At 35.2% G+C, this 16,854-nt stretch overlaps 1 protein-coding gene across 1 annotated transcript in view; it reads right to left on the reverse strand.

Moving 5' to 3' along the window:
* Positions 1 to 16,854, reverse strand: part of CCSER1 (coiled-coil serine rich protein 1) — a 1,053,060-nt gene that overhangs the window by 347,046 nt on the left and 689,160 nt on the right. Inside the window, exon 10 of the mRNA XM_087826564.1 lies at positions 9,648 to 9,692. Within this exon, the coding sequence (XP_087682690.1) occupies positions 9,648 to 9,692 (45 nt within the window). The remainder of the gene's footprint in view (positions 1 to 9,647; positions 9,693 to 16,854) is intronic.

A 16,854-nucleotide genomic window follows, 5' to 3' on the forward strand; every position in this document is an offset into this window, starting at 1 on the left:
TAACAGGAAAAGTAAAAATGGTGGCCCAATCTTCACTGCAGAAAAGTCACAAACAGTATATCTTCCCCAACCACAACTGTCTTAAGGAGGCCATCCAGGTCATGAGAACCTTCTGCCAAGCATGGTGCTCTTACCATTTAAATGTCATAAAACAAAAAAAAAAAGAGATGAAAAAATGAAAGACAAGGAAGCAAATCCTTTTCCCCCCCATAGTTTCTGTTGCTAAAGTATATTTATTTGATTGAACCACGTAGATGAGCTAGGGGAAATTATACCACACTGTCTCTAATTAGAAATGATTGTAGAGAAGACAGCTGAGACCATCACTGGGGGCAGTCATGGGGGACCAAGTATAAGTAAATAAAGTAAAGTAGCTGCCTAGTTTACACAGATAGAACTAGAGAATAGAGAAACAGAGAAAAGCAACTGATCATTAACCTTTACAAAAGTGCAAGAAAGATCCCTGTAAATGGATGTACCTGACACTATTCAATTTAACGTAAGTTTTAGGTAGGTTTCTATTCTTTGTAATCAAGCAATCTCTAACCAAAATAAAATAGTAGCTGTGGTCATGCTCTTGGATGAGATAATGCAACAAACAGGGAGGCAGGAAGACAGCTGGGGAGAGGGGAGAGAGAGATAATATGAATGTTTAGCAAGTCAAGATTATTGAGATAATATAAATAATTCTCCTGAAGAACATCAGGAGCCTAAATATCCAGGTATTATAAATCTATTCATTTCTCTCTATGATTTATAAGTCATTGTATACTGTTGAATTTTTACTCTGGAGTTGTATTTCCTACATTTACTCTGGGCAAGTTACTTAAACTCTTTCTGATTTTGCTTCTTCTTTGAAATGAGAATGGTATTAGTGGCTGCTTAAAAGTTTGTTGTGGCATTATTTACAATAGCCAAGATTTGGAAGCAGCCCAACTGCCATCAGCAAATGAGTGGATAAAAAAACTGTGGTACATTTACACAATGGAATACTACTTGGCCATAAAAAAGAAGGGAATCTTACCCTTTGGGACAGTATGGATGGACTTGGAGAGCATTATGCTAAGTGAAATAAGCCAGTCAGAGAAAGACAAATACCATACAATTTCACTTATATGTGGAATCTAATGATCAAACTAAACTAATAAACAAGACAGAAACAGGTTTATATATACAGAGAACAGACTGATAGCTGTCAGAGGAAGGGGGTTGGGGGACTGGTGAGAAAGTTGAAGGGATTAAGGAAAAAACAATAACAAATAAACAAAGAAAACCTCATGGGCAGACAGCAGTATAGTAATTGCCAGAGGGAAAAAGTGGTATGTGGGGGGGGGGTAGGAAAAAGGGGGTAAAGAGGATAAATGGTGATGGAAGGAGACTTGACTTGGGGTGGTGAACACACAGTACGATATACAGAAAAAAGTCAAAAGATTATTGTGAGACTTAAATGAGTGACTATGTATAAAGTACTTATAATGATAAATACTTAACAAGTGTTAATTCAAAATTTTTATGGTAAAGAGATAGGACTTTTTTTTTCCTAGTTGTTTCGAGTGAAATGTATTCTAAAACAGATATACAATTTCTTATCCAAAATTCTTAAGGTCAAAGGTATCTGGCAATTCATAATTAGCCTAACTTAAAAATAGTAATACATGCCCAGTGAGCGTGGCTCAGCAGTTGAGCATCGACCTAGGATCCAGGAGATCTTGGTTCGATTCCCGGTCAGGGCACAGGCCCGGGCTGCGGGCTCGATCCCCAGGTGGGGGTGTGCAGGAGGCAGCCGATCAATGACTCTCTCATCATGGATGTTTCTATCTCTCTCTCTCCCTTCCTCTCTCTGAAATCAATAAAGATATATTTTTTTAAAAAAATAGTTATACATAACATATATCTTTTGAATATACCCAGTAGAATATGAAGCAGCAGCCTGTGCAAACACATTGATATTTCCTTAGCAAAACTTACAACTGTTCATGCTAAGTGAGAAAAGGAAAGATTATAAATAGGTTTACATTAGTTCAAGTCAAGTATGGGAGGCCAAATGAGTCTGTGACTCCCTTTGGGGGGAAAAAATCAGTTTTAGAGCATTGGAGATACTAGAATTTCAGATAAGGAAATGTTTACATGTGTTATTTTATTCTTTTACTTACTGCTGACTTTTGGAATTTAAACATAACCAAATTTCAAGGTTACTAAAGAGAATAAGATGCACCTAAGTAAATATTTAAGAGCAAAAAGAAAGTTTCTCTTTTGAGGAAAATGGACGGTGGTGAAATTGTATTACTTCCAGTGTGTGTTATGGGCTGAATTGTGTCTCCTCAAAATTCAAAAGCTGAAACCCTAACCCCCAGTATCTCAGAATGTGACTATATTTGGAGACAGGGCCTTTAAAGAGGTGCTTAAGGTAAAATGAGGCCTTTAGGGTGGGCCGAAACCAATCTGACTAGTGTCCATATAAAAGGAAATTTGACACACAGACAGACACTGGGATATGAGTAACCAGAGGAGAGACCTTGTGAGGACACAGTAAGAAGGTGGCCATCTGCAAGCCAAAGAGAGAAGTCTCAGAAGAAACCAAACCTGCCAGCACCTTGATCTGGAACTTCTGGCTCCAGAACTGTGAGAAATAAATTTCTGCGGTTAAAGCTTCCTAGTTAATGGTACTTTGTTATGGTAGACATAGCAAACTAATATAGTGTGTGATAGCAATTTCACATAAAGCTATTATTTTGAATACAACTATTATATGTGTGAATCTGAAATTCTCCTACCTTTACATTTATAATCTAATTAAAACAATTGTTTATATAATGTTTTGACTGTACAATGCTTCTTAGGAGCTAAAGGTTCATAAGATAGGAGATTGCCCAAGCAAAAATTTTATCTGGTCTTCTTAATCTGTTTGACTTTCTAGGTCCATACTACTTTATTATTTTTTAATTAAATATATTGGAGTGATATTGGTTAATAAGATCATATAGGGCTTCAAGTGCACATTTCTATGATATATGATCTGTATATTGCATTGTGTGCCCACCATCCAAAGTCAAATATCTTCTCTCACCATATATTCGGTCTCCTTTACCCTTTACTGTTCCCCCACCCACTTCTCTCTGGTAACCACCATATTGTCATCTGTGTCTATAAGTTTCAGTTTTACATCCCACATGTGAATAAAACCACATGGTTCTTAGCTTTTTCTGAATGACCTATTTTGTTTAGCATAATATTCTCAAGGTCCATCCATGTTGTCACAAATGGCAATATTTCACTTTTACTTAAGACTGAGTAGTATTCCATAGAGTGTATCACATCTTTTTTATCCAATTTATATTTTAACTCATGTGCCTGTGTCTCTAACTGGCATAATTCCACCCAGGACAATCTAAATTTGCAGTCCACTTTGGGGAAATTTGTAATGCACAAAACTGTTGAACTGTTGCTTGATGGATTCACTAGGGTGGAAATTATAGTTTAAACCTGTCGTAAACATTCTTTTGTGTGGCTGTGTGTGTGTGCGCGCGCGCAATGGGTTTCCCATATCTAAGGCTTCTTTTACCCTCCACAGTGATGATTTCACGCATGTCCAAAGCTGGGTCCCTCTTACTTCTTTCCCTTCTTCTCTCTTCTTTCTACTTCTCTTGGGAAACATTGTTCTGTCACTATGTGCATACTGTAGAACTAACTAATCTTCATGATAAGTCAAACATTTCCAAAAGAAAGAGAGAAAAATTACATGGTATGCACTTCTTTTGGATTTTCCCCCTCATTTGAGATACTACTAAGATTGTATTCTTTCTTACTGAAGCAGCTCTAATAAGCTTAGTTCTGTTTAATCAGCTGGTTTCTTTTAGATAGTTGCTTGGAATGTCACTGGTCTAAAAGCATAGAAAAGATATTCAAAATCTGATTTGAAGATCACTCAGAGCATATGAAGGATGTGAAAATAGCTTATAAAACCTATGGGCCTTAGGCACAACTCTCTGTGAACAACACTCTAGGTAGAAGAGGTAAGTTTTTTTCTCTCATGTAGAACATGAAATATGGAATAAAAGGATTTTTCAGATTCAATAATGGATTTAAAATAGATTTTACTGTCCTATTTGGAATTTGTCATCTGAGAACCAATTTAGAATGTAAAATCCTTAAAGAATCAGGTTAGGCTTTAGATATCACTGATTATCATGATATAGGCTAGTCTCTGTAGACAGTAAAATCTCCCAACAACATGTCTCTAAAAACTGTCTCTAAAAGAAGAAAAGATAAAAGGAAGGCGAGATGACATGAAAAAGAGTAATAGTAATTGCTGCCATTTATTGGGTACTTATGTGGCAGGCACTGCTCAAAGAGTTTTACATATATTAACTCATTTTATCTTCTCAACAACCTTTTGAAATAGGAATAATTATTACGGCCTTGTAACGTGTAATTCTTTCAATTAAATACTGATTCATAAGTATAATGGTCTTTTGCTTTCTTTATTGCCTATCAATCCCAAGAAGGGGAAAAAATAAAGATATTTCACTTTTCACTGAGTCCTTAAAAAGTCTCTTGATCTCAAAATCAAACTGTAAATAAAATCCATCTTAATGGAAAACCATAGGCACTGAACCATTGAATTATTCTAGTTACAAAAAGAATTTCGAAGAAGAATATAACACTAGCCACTGTGTATTTCCCAAAAAAACTGTGTTAGCGCTGTTATAAAGTAGCTTTATTCTACAAAACTTGTCAGCAAAAAAAAAAGGGAGAGCTAAATTTGAACAGAAGTAGAAATATTCAGTCTATTCTGAACATCGAACAATAAAGAAAACATGCAAATGGAAGTTTGCAGAAAAATTATTAAAGATAACTGAAAATCATGTTTCTTGGTGAAGATTTTACATTTGATGCACAAAGCCATAAAAGAAGTATAGTTATATTCTATAATTTCAAAATTATTTAAAATATTATATTTTTAATGGAACAATGGCACATCAATACCCTTTGCTAGCTCCTATTTCCAAGAACAAGACACTTTCTTCAATTTTGGTTTTATTCTTAGAACTCATATATTTTTCTTTCAAAAAGTAATTCTCTGCAGTGGTTTGTTGGACCTGGGAGAAGTAATATAGAGTTTCTTAAGTTAAGCAATAATCTAGACCTAAAAGAATCTGTTTAATAATTCTAATTAAGTTATAAATAGAAAGAAATCAATAGCAACTTTTATTTTGTTCCACTAGAAATATGCTTATCCTAATATTCCAGGAAGACAAATTATTTCAAAACACAAAATGTCATTTATCATTCTTCGAATTTTCTCTCCCTTGGAGATCAAATTTAAAAATTACTTTTCAACTTCAAAAATATATATAAATAATTTTTCAAGAATAAACAATGAAAAAGTTTATCCAACCATATTAGCAAAGACATAATATCCACTACTTGTCAGAATAAAATACTTATCTCTTTAGGAATATTAATGATTAATGCATTTATTTATAAAGTAGGGTTGAGAAAATAGCATTGAACTAAACATCTGATTTTCAATCTGCCTTTTCAAATGTCTCTAATTATGTTTCTTTAAGTATTAGAAGTTCATATCATTTATAATTTCCTATTTATGGGACTTGCAAAAAAAATAGAGGACTGGGAAAACTGCTGTCCAACAGAAAGAGTTAGTGGAGCATTCTGGACTACAAAACAGATTGCAAGATATTCTCATGATTTTTTTGAAAATGAAAAATTCATAAATCAGCTATTTTAATAATTTGAAATGTCCACTTTTTCCAAACTATGTGTCTATTAGAATTTGTCTCTTTGTACTTGCAATTCCTCAAGTAAAAGTGTTTTTTTTTTTATATCATTGGCATAGTCAAATATAATCACCTAAAAATTTCCAAACCACAGCAGGGGATTTTTCTAGTAAAGGGATGAATATAGTATTTGTTGGTCATATTTCTAAGTAATGCTTCTGGAAATTATCTAAAGTGTCCCTTTTCTTTCAGATGTTTGAGAAGCAGATCCATAATCTGTTTTATAAGAGTATAAAACTATTTATTTAAAGTGTTCAAATGTACCATATTAATCTTGCCTTCCGAATTCCAGGTGAAAAAAGGCAACATGATTTCTGCTTATTTTGCTCGTAACTGTGGGAGATCTAAGCTGTACAATCATATAAAAGTGATTCTTGACCATTACACACTTGCACTATATTTCCATTGCCTTTATCATTCTGGCAGCTCTGTAACTTCCAACAGCACAGCCATAATCCAAAAGTGCCATTAACCATCGACTCTCACATTCGCTTACCACATTCAGTATCATTTCTGAAATTAAATGTTTAACTCTGATTTACATACCCAATAGTAATAATTAACCCTCTTCATCCATGATATAAAGTTACACATCATATATATTTAGACTTGTGATATAAACTATCCAGAATATGAATGATTGAGTATTATTGAGGTAAGGTGTAAGTAAAGACAATTTCCTATTCAAAAGCACAGTGTGTACACACACACACGCACAAATACACACACAGATGAACCTTATTAAGTTAAAAAAAATGTGCTTTGGAAAATATAATACCTTTTAAAATAAAATAAACTGTATAATCTTTTAAGAAAATGGATAGTAAGTTGGTTTTAATCAAATTTAATTATAAAAGCACTATATGAAAAATCAGAAATTCCTTGTGAACAAAATAATAACTTATCTAGGTGTCAGATCCAGTGAATTTTCACTGAGGTTTTTCTATGAGCTACAAGGTCCCTCTGTAGGCGGGAAGTTTGTTTATAGTCAGATAGAAATATCTGTTAATCACATTTTGCACAGTGTTCCACCAATTTCTCATTTTAAACAACCTTGTTTTTAACCATTATAGTCAACCCCCTCAATTTATACACAATATGCATGTATAAGTATTCAAAAATACTAATGTAATTTTAAAAAATACAATATCCATTTTCAAATATTTCACAATATTACAAGCAAGTTAGGTGCTACCCATCTCTATTTCCTTCAGAAAAGTAGCTTGTATTATAATCACTTCTTAATTTATACTTTTATACAGCATGTAGTATTCAAATCTGGCCTTCCTTAGCAATTAGCTTTCTAATAGTATTTAAGACCTCACTAAATAGCATATGGTGGCCTGCTTCAATTTTCCATGCATATTCTAACTTGTGACTATCTCAAATAAGTAAATAAAACACTTTAAATGACACTTCTTAAACCTTCTTATAAATATTTGGCAATAGGCCTTTTAGTATTACATTCATCAACACCTGTTGGAAGTATCCATCATTTGAACTAAGACTAATTAATTCATCTTAAGATGTAATCATTGTCATTAAATCATCATCAATCACATTAGCAGTAGGATGAGTAATTCTAAGAGAATGTTTTGAGTGAGAGTTTTCTAAATCTACACATTTCAATTTAACATAATCAGAGGTATATTATTCATATTTTTAATGCACACATATAATGCAACACGGCAAACAGGAATCATAAAGATACATGTCACATCTCGTAAGCAAGAGAATCAACAGGCTCTTAAGATAGTAATTGGGCTATTTGTTTACAGATCACATACCACTGAGATTAGACAGAACAGTTTTCACAACACATTTCACCCCATTGTCTGATACCCCTAAGGTTTCTTACCACAGAACAGATTAGGCTTTATAATTATGAGGAAATACTAAGGTGAGTGTTAGGTAGAAAAGAAATATGCCTAGTGGGTTAACCCAGTGTTCCCCAGAAAGTAGGTGTAGTGTCTTTTTTGAATTCAAATAGTTGACATTAATTTTTTATTCCTGAGTTGAGGGTGTCGAGTGGAAAAGACATCACTGGGTTATCATTAATCTGATGATCTTACCTTCTTCATAATTACTCCACTAACCTCAGAGAGGAGGCCCAAATCGAGGTTGTCCCTTCAATGTAGATGTATACCTTAAATTGTAGGTTATTAAAATTTTGACCTTCATACAAACCATAAAACAGTTTCAAGGGAAAAAAAAATAAATTTAAAACACATTATCAGCATGTTCCTTACCCATAAATGCATTTAAAATAAAAATAAGATCAGAGGAAATTAAAAAATAAGCAATAAAATTCAACATTCTTTTCAAATAAAACCAGTCATTAGGCCTTTAAAAATAGCACAAAACACTGAAAAATCTTCATAAAACAAAAAAGACTTTTTTTGTCATTACATAGATATATGGATGTAAGTTCCCCTTCTTTGGACAGGTAGTTGCTATTGGACTAGGATACAGCTGTGAGAAGCTGGATAACTCTAAATCGTATGTCCTGAAAGGCACTGAATCAGCAGAGATAAATAGTGGCAGTACTGCTTGGCTGTGAACTTTCACTTACGGGGTGATGAATTAAGTTCTTTTTCTAAGTAGATCCATTTTGGTCACGTCTGAGCAAAAGCAGTTACCCTCACAAAACTGTAAATGGCTCTGAGGTCTCCCTTACAGAGAACATTTCCCCCCCCCATTCTGCTGCACTGATGACCACGTTCTTATTACCTCGCTCTCCTACAACCTGAAATGTATCTAAAGATTTATCTTCCTTAGCTCTCCTGCCAATGTGAGCCAACTACTATATGTCCCTCAAAAGGAACAGGTTCATCTGGACAGAAAATAGCAAATAAATGGGAAGAGGCTCTAAATGACAAGATTACTAAGAACTAAAATGTCAAATATTAAAAAACACACAGCTGGAAATGATAATAGCAAGGAAAGAAGAGGAAAACATCACATATTTAATACAGAAAAAAACTGTTTTTACAAAAAGAGAAGTCACAGATGGGGAGGGGGCTTAAATTTATTTTCTCATTTACAAAGACAAAATATCGTCACATTAGCCTCCCCCCCAAAAACTGTTATATAAATATCACCAAAAATAAAATTACCTTTTGGGCAATGAGAAAATATTGATTTATTAAATTAAATATTCCATCATCCCTCCCACTTTCAACAACCTAAATCACAGAGTAAAGTACAACATTTGTATATCTAGCAAGAAAAGAATTTTTATCATGGTTAAGTCTGCACCATGAAAATCAGAAAATAATATATGTCATGTTTACAATATGGTATTATGTTTGGTACTATTAAAAGTTACCCTTCTGTATAAAGCATCTGGGATAGATAATAATTAAAGTTTTTAAATCACTAGTCTTATCAAAGCAACTTCATACCATCAATAACATACCAGCCTAGTAGCAGGTACCAATGGCCTTGGATAGGAGAGTAAAGAATCCCAGATGTCATTAGATGCTTCCATTGTTAGAATTTTGCTAATTTCTCAGTAAATCATTTTAAACATTGTATGTAAAGTTTTCTTTCTGCCCTCTCTAGTGGACCTGACTGCTATAAAAGTCCATTTTAACAGAAAAGAGTCTGGTTAACCAGAGAAACAGTATTTTCTTCAGTTTCAGAGAAACAAGCACAAATAACACATTTACGTAAGTATGTGTGAAATGTGGTTTGGCCAGAGTAAATGGGGTTATACGTACACAAAATTCCTCTCACTACATCCCCATCACCACCATCCTCATCGCCACGGTCATGTCACCTTCACCAACCACATCACCGCAGCATCGGAACCATTTCTCCCTCGCCCTCTCCCTCAGGCTTCCTTACCTCTCTCCCTCCTTGTACAGCCTCCAGTCTTTTCAGGTTCAAACCCTGAAAGAAAAAATATATATATATGTGTGTGTGTATATATATATATATATTATTGTTGGCAAAGAAATTGACCAATAATTAGTGAAATTATTAGTGACTAATACCAGTGAAAACATTTTTAAGTAAAAGAAAATAATTTAGCAAAGAAGATCTGAATCTGGACGAGTATCTCACACACATGCCAGTCTCTCTATCTGCATGAGCCTTCAAAGGCGGTACCAACGCCCTTCTTGCTAAATCTTAAGGCCATAGGTAAAAGCCCAGCATAAAGCATCGTTTTAGCGATGATCGCTGGTCCCTTGGTGAAACCGCAGCCTAAGGTTTGCTGTTTAGGAGGGAAGGGTGCGCCCAGGATAGGCTGGGACAGAAAGCCCTCACTCCACCGCCCGGGCCTGGCGCATTCCCAGCCCGGCCTCAGTAAGGAGGAGAAGGCAGCAGGCCCTGGGCGGCGCTGGTCGTCATCTAGGCAACGCGCAGGAGATTATCTCCCGACAAAAGACTTTCTCCCCCCTCTGTTACCATGACTGTTTTCTACACTAGTAGTCCCCAGTGAATACGATGCTCAATTTAAATGGAAGAAGGATTCAACTTTTTCCTAATGAGCCGATGGTAAAAAGTGCTATGGCACAAGGAAGAGCCCCCCCCCCCCCCAAAACCCCCAACCCCCCCCCCACCCCCGTGAAGAGTGCTGTGCAAACAAAATCCTCAGGGAACCACCCATACGGGTTCCTAGAGCACCTCTGTGCATTTGCCTTCCCTCTGTGTTGCTGGTAATCCACCCCACAAATTCGAGCTGCCTTGTTCTCTCTAAACTCAGATCTTTGTCCCCTCAACTACAAAATTTAAAGACCCTGATGTTCCGTTTGGACTGCTCCTCCATGCACCATGATCCAAGCCCTTCCTCCCGGCTGAAATCCAGGTATTGTAAGGCTTTCTTCTCTTTTCTCAAGCATTACGTACTTCTTTGTGTGTTTTCAATATGTGATTTTTGTTGTATATGTTTCATCCAGTTTTCTAAATATTACAGCAGAGGGCAACTTTTATAGACACTATTCCTTCATGAATAGAAGCAGAAATCAAAGTAAGTATTTTAAACATTATTTCAAAGGAGAAATGAAAGCTTACAAAATTTAAGTTATGTGATCCAAGTACCAGAGCTGGTAAGTACAAAAGCAAAACTCAAACCAATATTTTAAAAGCTTGGATGCCGAGTTCATTCACTCATCCTTAGCCAGGGTTCTTTAAATTCATAGCAGTGAAAATGTTTGTGTTTCATGCTTACAGACACATATTCATTATACCAGGGAACCCATGCATGAGTCATGATGTTTCTTCAAGGCAACAGTGATCAAGAAGAGCTGGGTGTCAGGCCTTTGAGGAAAAAGTATGCCCACTTGGATGAAATAGGGGCTGAAGGGCAAGCTTGCCAATTTGGGCACTGAATTATTGAATAACCAATCTTAAAGTTGAAGAATTGAGCCAGACAATCTGACTGGCAGGAATTTGGGAGCCATATGAGCAAAGAATAATAATCTAAGAAGATTCTTCGTATGCTAACAGGGCTTCAGGCAAGAGAGTATCTCAATGGAAAAAATCAAATGATATAGGGTATCATGAAATTCACTAAGAATTATTGAGGTACGACCTGGGAGATGTGAACTCCTAACTGATGGCAGAAATTACTCTGAACACTAGAGTAACACTAAGCCTTTTAGTTGGAAGGTCAGGTGACTTGAGTGGGGAAAGCTGTTAGGGGGAAGTACAAACTGTGACTTGGAGCTTCTAGGAAAATAGGAGCACTCATGATTTTTGCTGACTCTTACTGATAGTAACTTTGTTAACTAGCTTTGAAAGATCAGACCATAATATCACCCCAATTAACTAAGCAATAACAGTTAAGACAAGGAACATTTTCAAAAGAAATATTAATCTCAAAGAAACCCAACACCTTCTTGTTGTTCACTTACACATACACTACACAATTTTCACATTTTTGAAAACAAAAAACAAAATTGGTATTTTTATACTTTGTATAATGTCCACTAAAATATGTATTGAAATAATTCAGAAGGAAATGACTGTTTAAATTCACTGACACAATCTGCCTCTTAGAAAGACTTGAAGTCAACAAGAACAGTAAAATTACTTATGCATATATAAATATTTATATATACTGGTTGACTGTTAAAATTAACACAAGATTTACAAAATTTAAACTGATATAAAAACCAACTTCATTATTCTTAAGTATTTAAAAATACAATATTTATCTAGCAAGTCTTGAGAAAATCATATTTTAAAATACTCTGGGGGATATGGTTGAAGAAAATGTATCTCCCTTACTATACATATTTTCTCACTAGAGAGTATAAATGGTTTGTGTGGATTGAAATTAAGCACATGAGACCAAACAAAAATGCTATAAATTATAGGTAACAAAAATATATTATACCAAAGCAAATGTTCTACAGTGTGCTAAATTAAAATTGTTTAGTAAGGCATAAGGGGGAAAAGCTATTAACTGAAAAAAATTGAATTTCTTACCATAACTCTCTTGCACTGCAGCATTCAGGCATCTGTGTGAGCAGCCCTGGTACCTCGGTCAGGTTATGAGATCATCCCACTCTACATAAAGTGTACATAGAGGGGAGATCTACTCTTTCCTAATGACTACAATCTCTTCCCAAATTTCTATCATGTCATAAAGATTTCCCCTGCTTCCTTGTCAACAAAAAGTCAGAGATATTGTATCCAATGCCTCTAGATTTGGTTGATTTACTTGTCCAATATGGAAAACTATAGAATGAACAGATGGAATTGATATTTCATTTCCAGTACTGTGGAGAGTATGTTGTGATGAGTTTTCTTAAATGTAGAAAGCAGTCATGATTTAATTGTATAAAACCAAAAATTAATTTCTAAAAGTCCTCAAATAATTGTAGGATGTGTTACGTTTAACCATGGCTACGAAAGCACAAGAAAAAAAACTAGAAGGAACTTTAAATAATTTGCAGTTCAACCTCTTAATCTGACCAACATGGGGGCTTGCAGCAGGGAACTTAACTTATAATTGGCAGATTCGGGCTCAAGCTCTGATCAGTGGGTCTGCAATCCAAGACTATCTTTCTTTTACCAAATTGTTTTAGTAGTTGTGTTATAAATCATTGTCTTAAAAGCTGTATAACTTTTGAAGTATTTCTTAACCATTTTATGCCCTGGGTTCCTTAGGTGTAGAATTGAGATAATCTGTAGGAGTAAATGAGAGAATCTATAGAAAACACAGCTCAGTGCCTAGTTCATAGTTAACCCCAACGGGCACAAATTTTTATTAGTAGCTTAAAATGTTGCTGCTTTTGTTGATATTTTTCAAATGAAAGGCTAATTATAACTACAGTTATAAAAATAACTAGTATTTTATGGGTATTCTCTGTGTGTTAAGGACATCACCAAATGGTTTACCTGGATTAATTCAATTCTTAGAATAATCTCATTACATATTAAAACCAAATAGTTCTTCCTACACTGAGCTGAAATGAAAATGATCTTTTAATTGTTCTGCTCTATCTGTTTTTGAACGTATTTCTTTAGGCAAATTAAGATGAGCCAATTTAGTTCTTGCTATTGTAAGATTATTTTGCATCTCTGGGATAGTGCCCAAAAGAATGACAAGAGAGTAAAACAGCTCTGGCCTCCCTGCTTCTTACCACTACATTTCTTCCTAAACAGGGGCATCCTTTGGGGGAGAAAAGCATACTCGTGGAGGATGAGGACCATGTTGAACTCTGGGTTTTGGGGTTACCTATCCAGGAAATACTGTGGGAGGTGGGAGAGTATAGAGAGTTGTACTGGATGATATCTGTAGGGCTTTGAAATATAGTATCTGTGGTATGTTTCAAATTGGAAACAGGCAGGTTGGTCTCTTACTGGTTCTTTCTTTCTTGTATGACTTCTCAGGGAGACTGATAAAACTAGTTGAGAAGTTAAGAAATTCCAAGGAGTTTAAACACAGCTTGATACACCTATTGTCAACCTTATTTGGTTCCTAAATTCTGGTTTCCTTAACTTGGATTTCTACTTTTTTCATCTACCAGCTTGCTGCAAAGACTTTAAACTCAGTGTCAAATTTCAATTACACAGCTGATAAAAAAAATCCTTAGCTGTATATAGGAATTTCTAACCTCAGCCCTATTTAGGAATTTTTAGTAAATTAGTATGAGATTTGTGACCAGACATAGGTTTAGAGAATAGACTTAGAAATTCAGAAACTCTCACAGCTGCTAAACCTACTTAAGAACTGTAAGAATTCACTCTTACATATAATTTCCAGTTTTCCTTTAAAGTTAAACACAATTTAAATGTCTTTTTGAGTCCTTTATTTCTTTTTTAGTCATTGTATTTGAAAATACTTTCTTCTTATACTATGTTGAAATAATGCCACAGAGAGATCTGTAGTGTACCTGTTTGAAAAGCTCAGAGTTCATCAGGATCTAGGCTAAAATCTACCCAAAGACACACACCAAAAAAGCCAAGTGACAAAATTTATCAAAATTTGTTATCAAAGTTCGTTATTTTAATCTTCTTTGAAACTCTATACCATGATATCTGTAATCTCTTCACTGGGAGCTTTAAACTGTTCCTCATCCCCTTTTTCAAAACCCAAGATATGTCATTATTTTCAGAGACTTCATCGTTTTTCATTGCTAAAATTCGTGCATTTTAAAAATAAAAAAACATACTGCATTTCCTAAGTAATGTCATAACTACACCACAGGATACTTTTAAATGTACACATGTGCATATAATAAAAATAGTGCACATTTGTTGGACGTTACCAGATGACAGGCGCTATGCTACACCTTTACATGGATTATTTTTTTATTCCTCACAATTACACAATGTTACAGGTGTCATCATTAATTCTCATTTTTGTCATAAAATAATTGAAGTAAAGAGAGGTTAATTAACTTGCTAAAGGAGACACAGCTAGAAGGAGTTAGAGTTGAGTATTGAACTCAGGGAGTCTGATTACAGAGCTGCTTTTGCAGCCACTGCACATACCACCTCCAAAAGTAACTATTACTTTGCTTTATGTGTACTGAATGTCTAATATGAATTAGATAAATATGTGTGTCTAATAAATGAGTGACTGAGTAGCCAATTAGTTGAGAAAGCCTAATTCCAGAGCTCTATTCAAGTCCACCTAAACCATGTCATTCTTACTGAAGAAATAGATGCAAGTTAAAGTCTTGCTTTTGAATTCATTTAGGATTTGGAAATAACTGTGGGGGGAAAGTTAAAGTAAATAAGATTGGATTCTAGAGTTCTTGATTTCTTGGGGAAAAGATATAAAATTCAACTGAAATAATTCCCGGGGCATACAAAGATTAAAAGAAAATTAATGTAAGTATGTGGGCACAAATAACATTTCACAGGGCTTGTTTGTGATTATAGTTGCTCTAGGCTAAATAAAGTATTAAACAAGTAGAGGACTTCCACGCCTCCAGTTTTCTACAGTTTTCATCTTCGTGTATGGTGTAAGTTAAATTCCTTTTACTCCAGGGTCTTGGGTCCTCGTATTCCATGAGCTACAATACAATGGAGTTCACCTTAAAACTGGAGAATTTCCGGTGTTTCTATTGTTCCTAGCTGGGAGATCATTTGTGACAAAGGTGTCTATCCAGACAAATTAGCCTATATTTCAGATATGAGACTAACCAACAACACAGAACTTCTACTAAGACTTTATGTAATATTATTTCAGACAACCTATATTTGTTAATCTAATTCTTAAACAGAAAGTTAAAGACCCAGTTTTAGAAGAAAAAGTAGCCCTAGCCCAGCCGGCGTAGCTCAGGGGTTGAGCATCAACCTAGGAACCAGGAGATGGAGGTGTGATTCCCGATCAGGGCACATGCCCAGGCTGCGGGCTTGATCCCCAGTCAGGGGAGGGTGGCGTGCAGGAGGCAGCCGATCAATGACTCATCACTGATATTTTTCTCTCCCTTTGATTCCTCTCCCTGAAATCAATAAAAATATATTTAAAAAGAAAAGAAAAAAGAAAACAAGTAATCCTAAATGATGTCAATAAAAAGTGAGTTGCTTTAGAATTCTCTCCTGGTGGTTAACATCAGTCAACTGTGAATTTAAACAGACATGACAGGCATAGTACCTAATGTGTCAATTGTGGCATCGTGAAATATTTGAAAAATTATTCCTTGGTTATACTAAGCTAATTAAATCATTAATCTGTCTAGTACGCTGTCTTTTATAGTCTTACCATGAAACCCAAAAGGAAAAAAAATACACTGGAGTAGTCCCAGAGAGGTTAATAGCTAGAATATGGTTATCTATCAATCAACCAATCTGTCTACAACTTTGGACCCCATCTCTTTCTATAAACTCCACCCTCTTATGTACTTAAGGCAGTCTCCTACCATAGGCTTTTAGAGTCGGCACTAATCCCAGCTGGAACTCTCCTCCCTTAGATATCCACACGACCACCTCCCATAGCTGCTAAGTCTTTGCCTACTTCCTATCTACTCAGTGAGGTCTACTTTTATCACCCTGTTTAATATTATAGTCTACTTCCCACTTCACTTCTAAGGACACTTAAATCTTTTAACATAGTGTATAAATTTATTATCACTGTGTATTATCTATCCACATTTGTACTTAAGTGCCACAAAGACAGAGACCTTGGCTGAATTATCCCAACTGCCCAAATACTCTGCCTGGAACATGGTAAATCTAAGTCAGTATTTAAATGTTTGTTTGATGAATGGAATATTTACTTTTCTTTTTTGGTATTAATTTTATTCTACTTTCTGTATAACTTTAAGTACATAAAGGTTTATTCCTATAGGCCTCAGGAAATGGGTAGGAGTCAAAGGACAATCTTTTCCCACCAAAAAAAAAAAAAAAAGTTGCAGATTTTTATATATGTTTGTCCTAGAGGGGAAAAGTGAAGTTTACATTAGTAATGCTGTGCAAGATTCTTACATAAGACCTAAAACCAGTCTGCAGTGGATGTTTTACACCTTTGTTCAGGTGCCTGGACAGAAGCCAAAAGCTGTTGCGAATGACAGGGCCAAGGAGACAGTGAGGATGGGCAACAGGCACCCAGCATGGAAGGGGGAAGGAATGCCAGATTCCTTGGAATGGT

The sequence above is a fragment of the Miniopterus natalensis genome, chromosome 1 (genome assembly GCF_054644295.1).
Source record: "Miniopterus natalensis isolate mMinNat1 chromosome 1, mMinNat1.hap1, whole genome shotgun sequence".
Lineage (NCBI taxonomy): Eukaryota > Metazoa > Chordata > Mammalia > Chiroptera > Miniopteridae > Miniopterus > Miniopterus natalensis.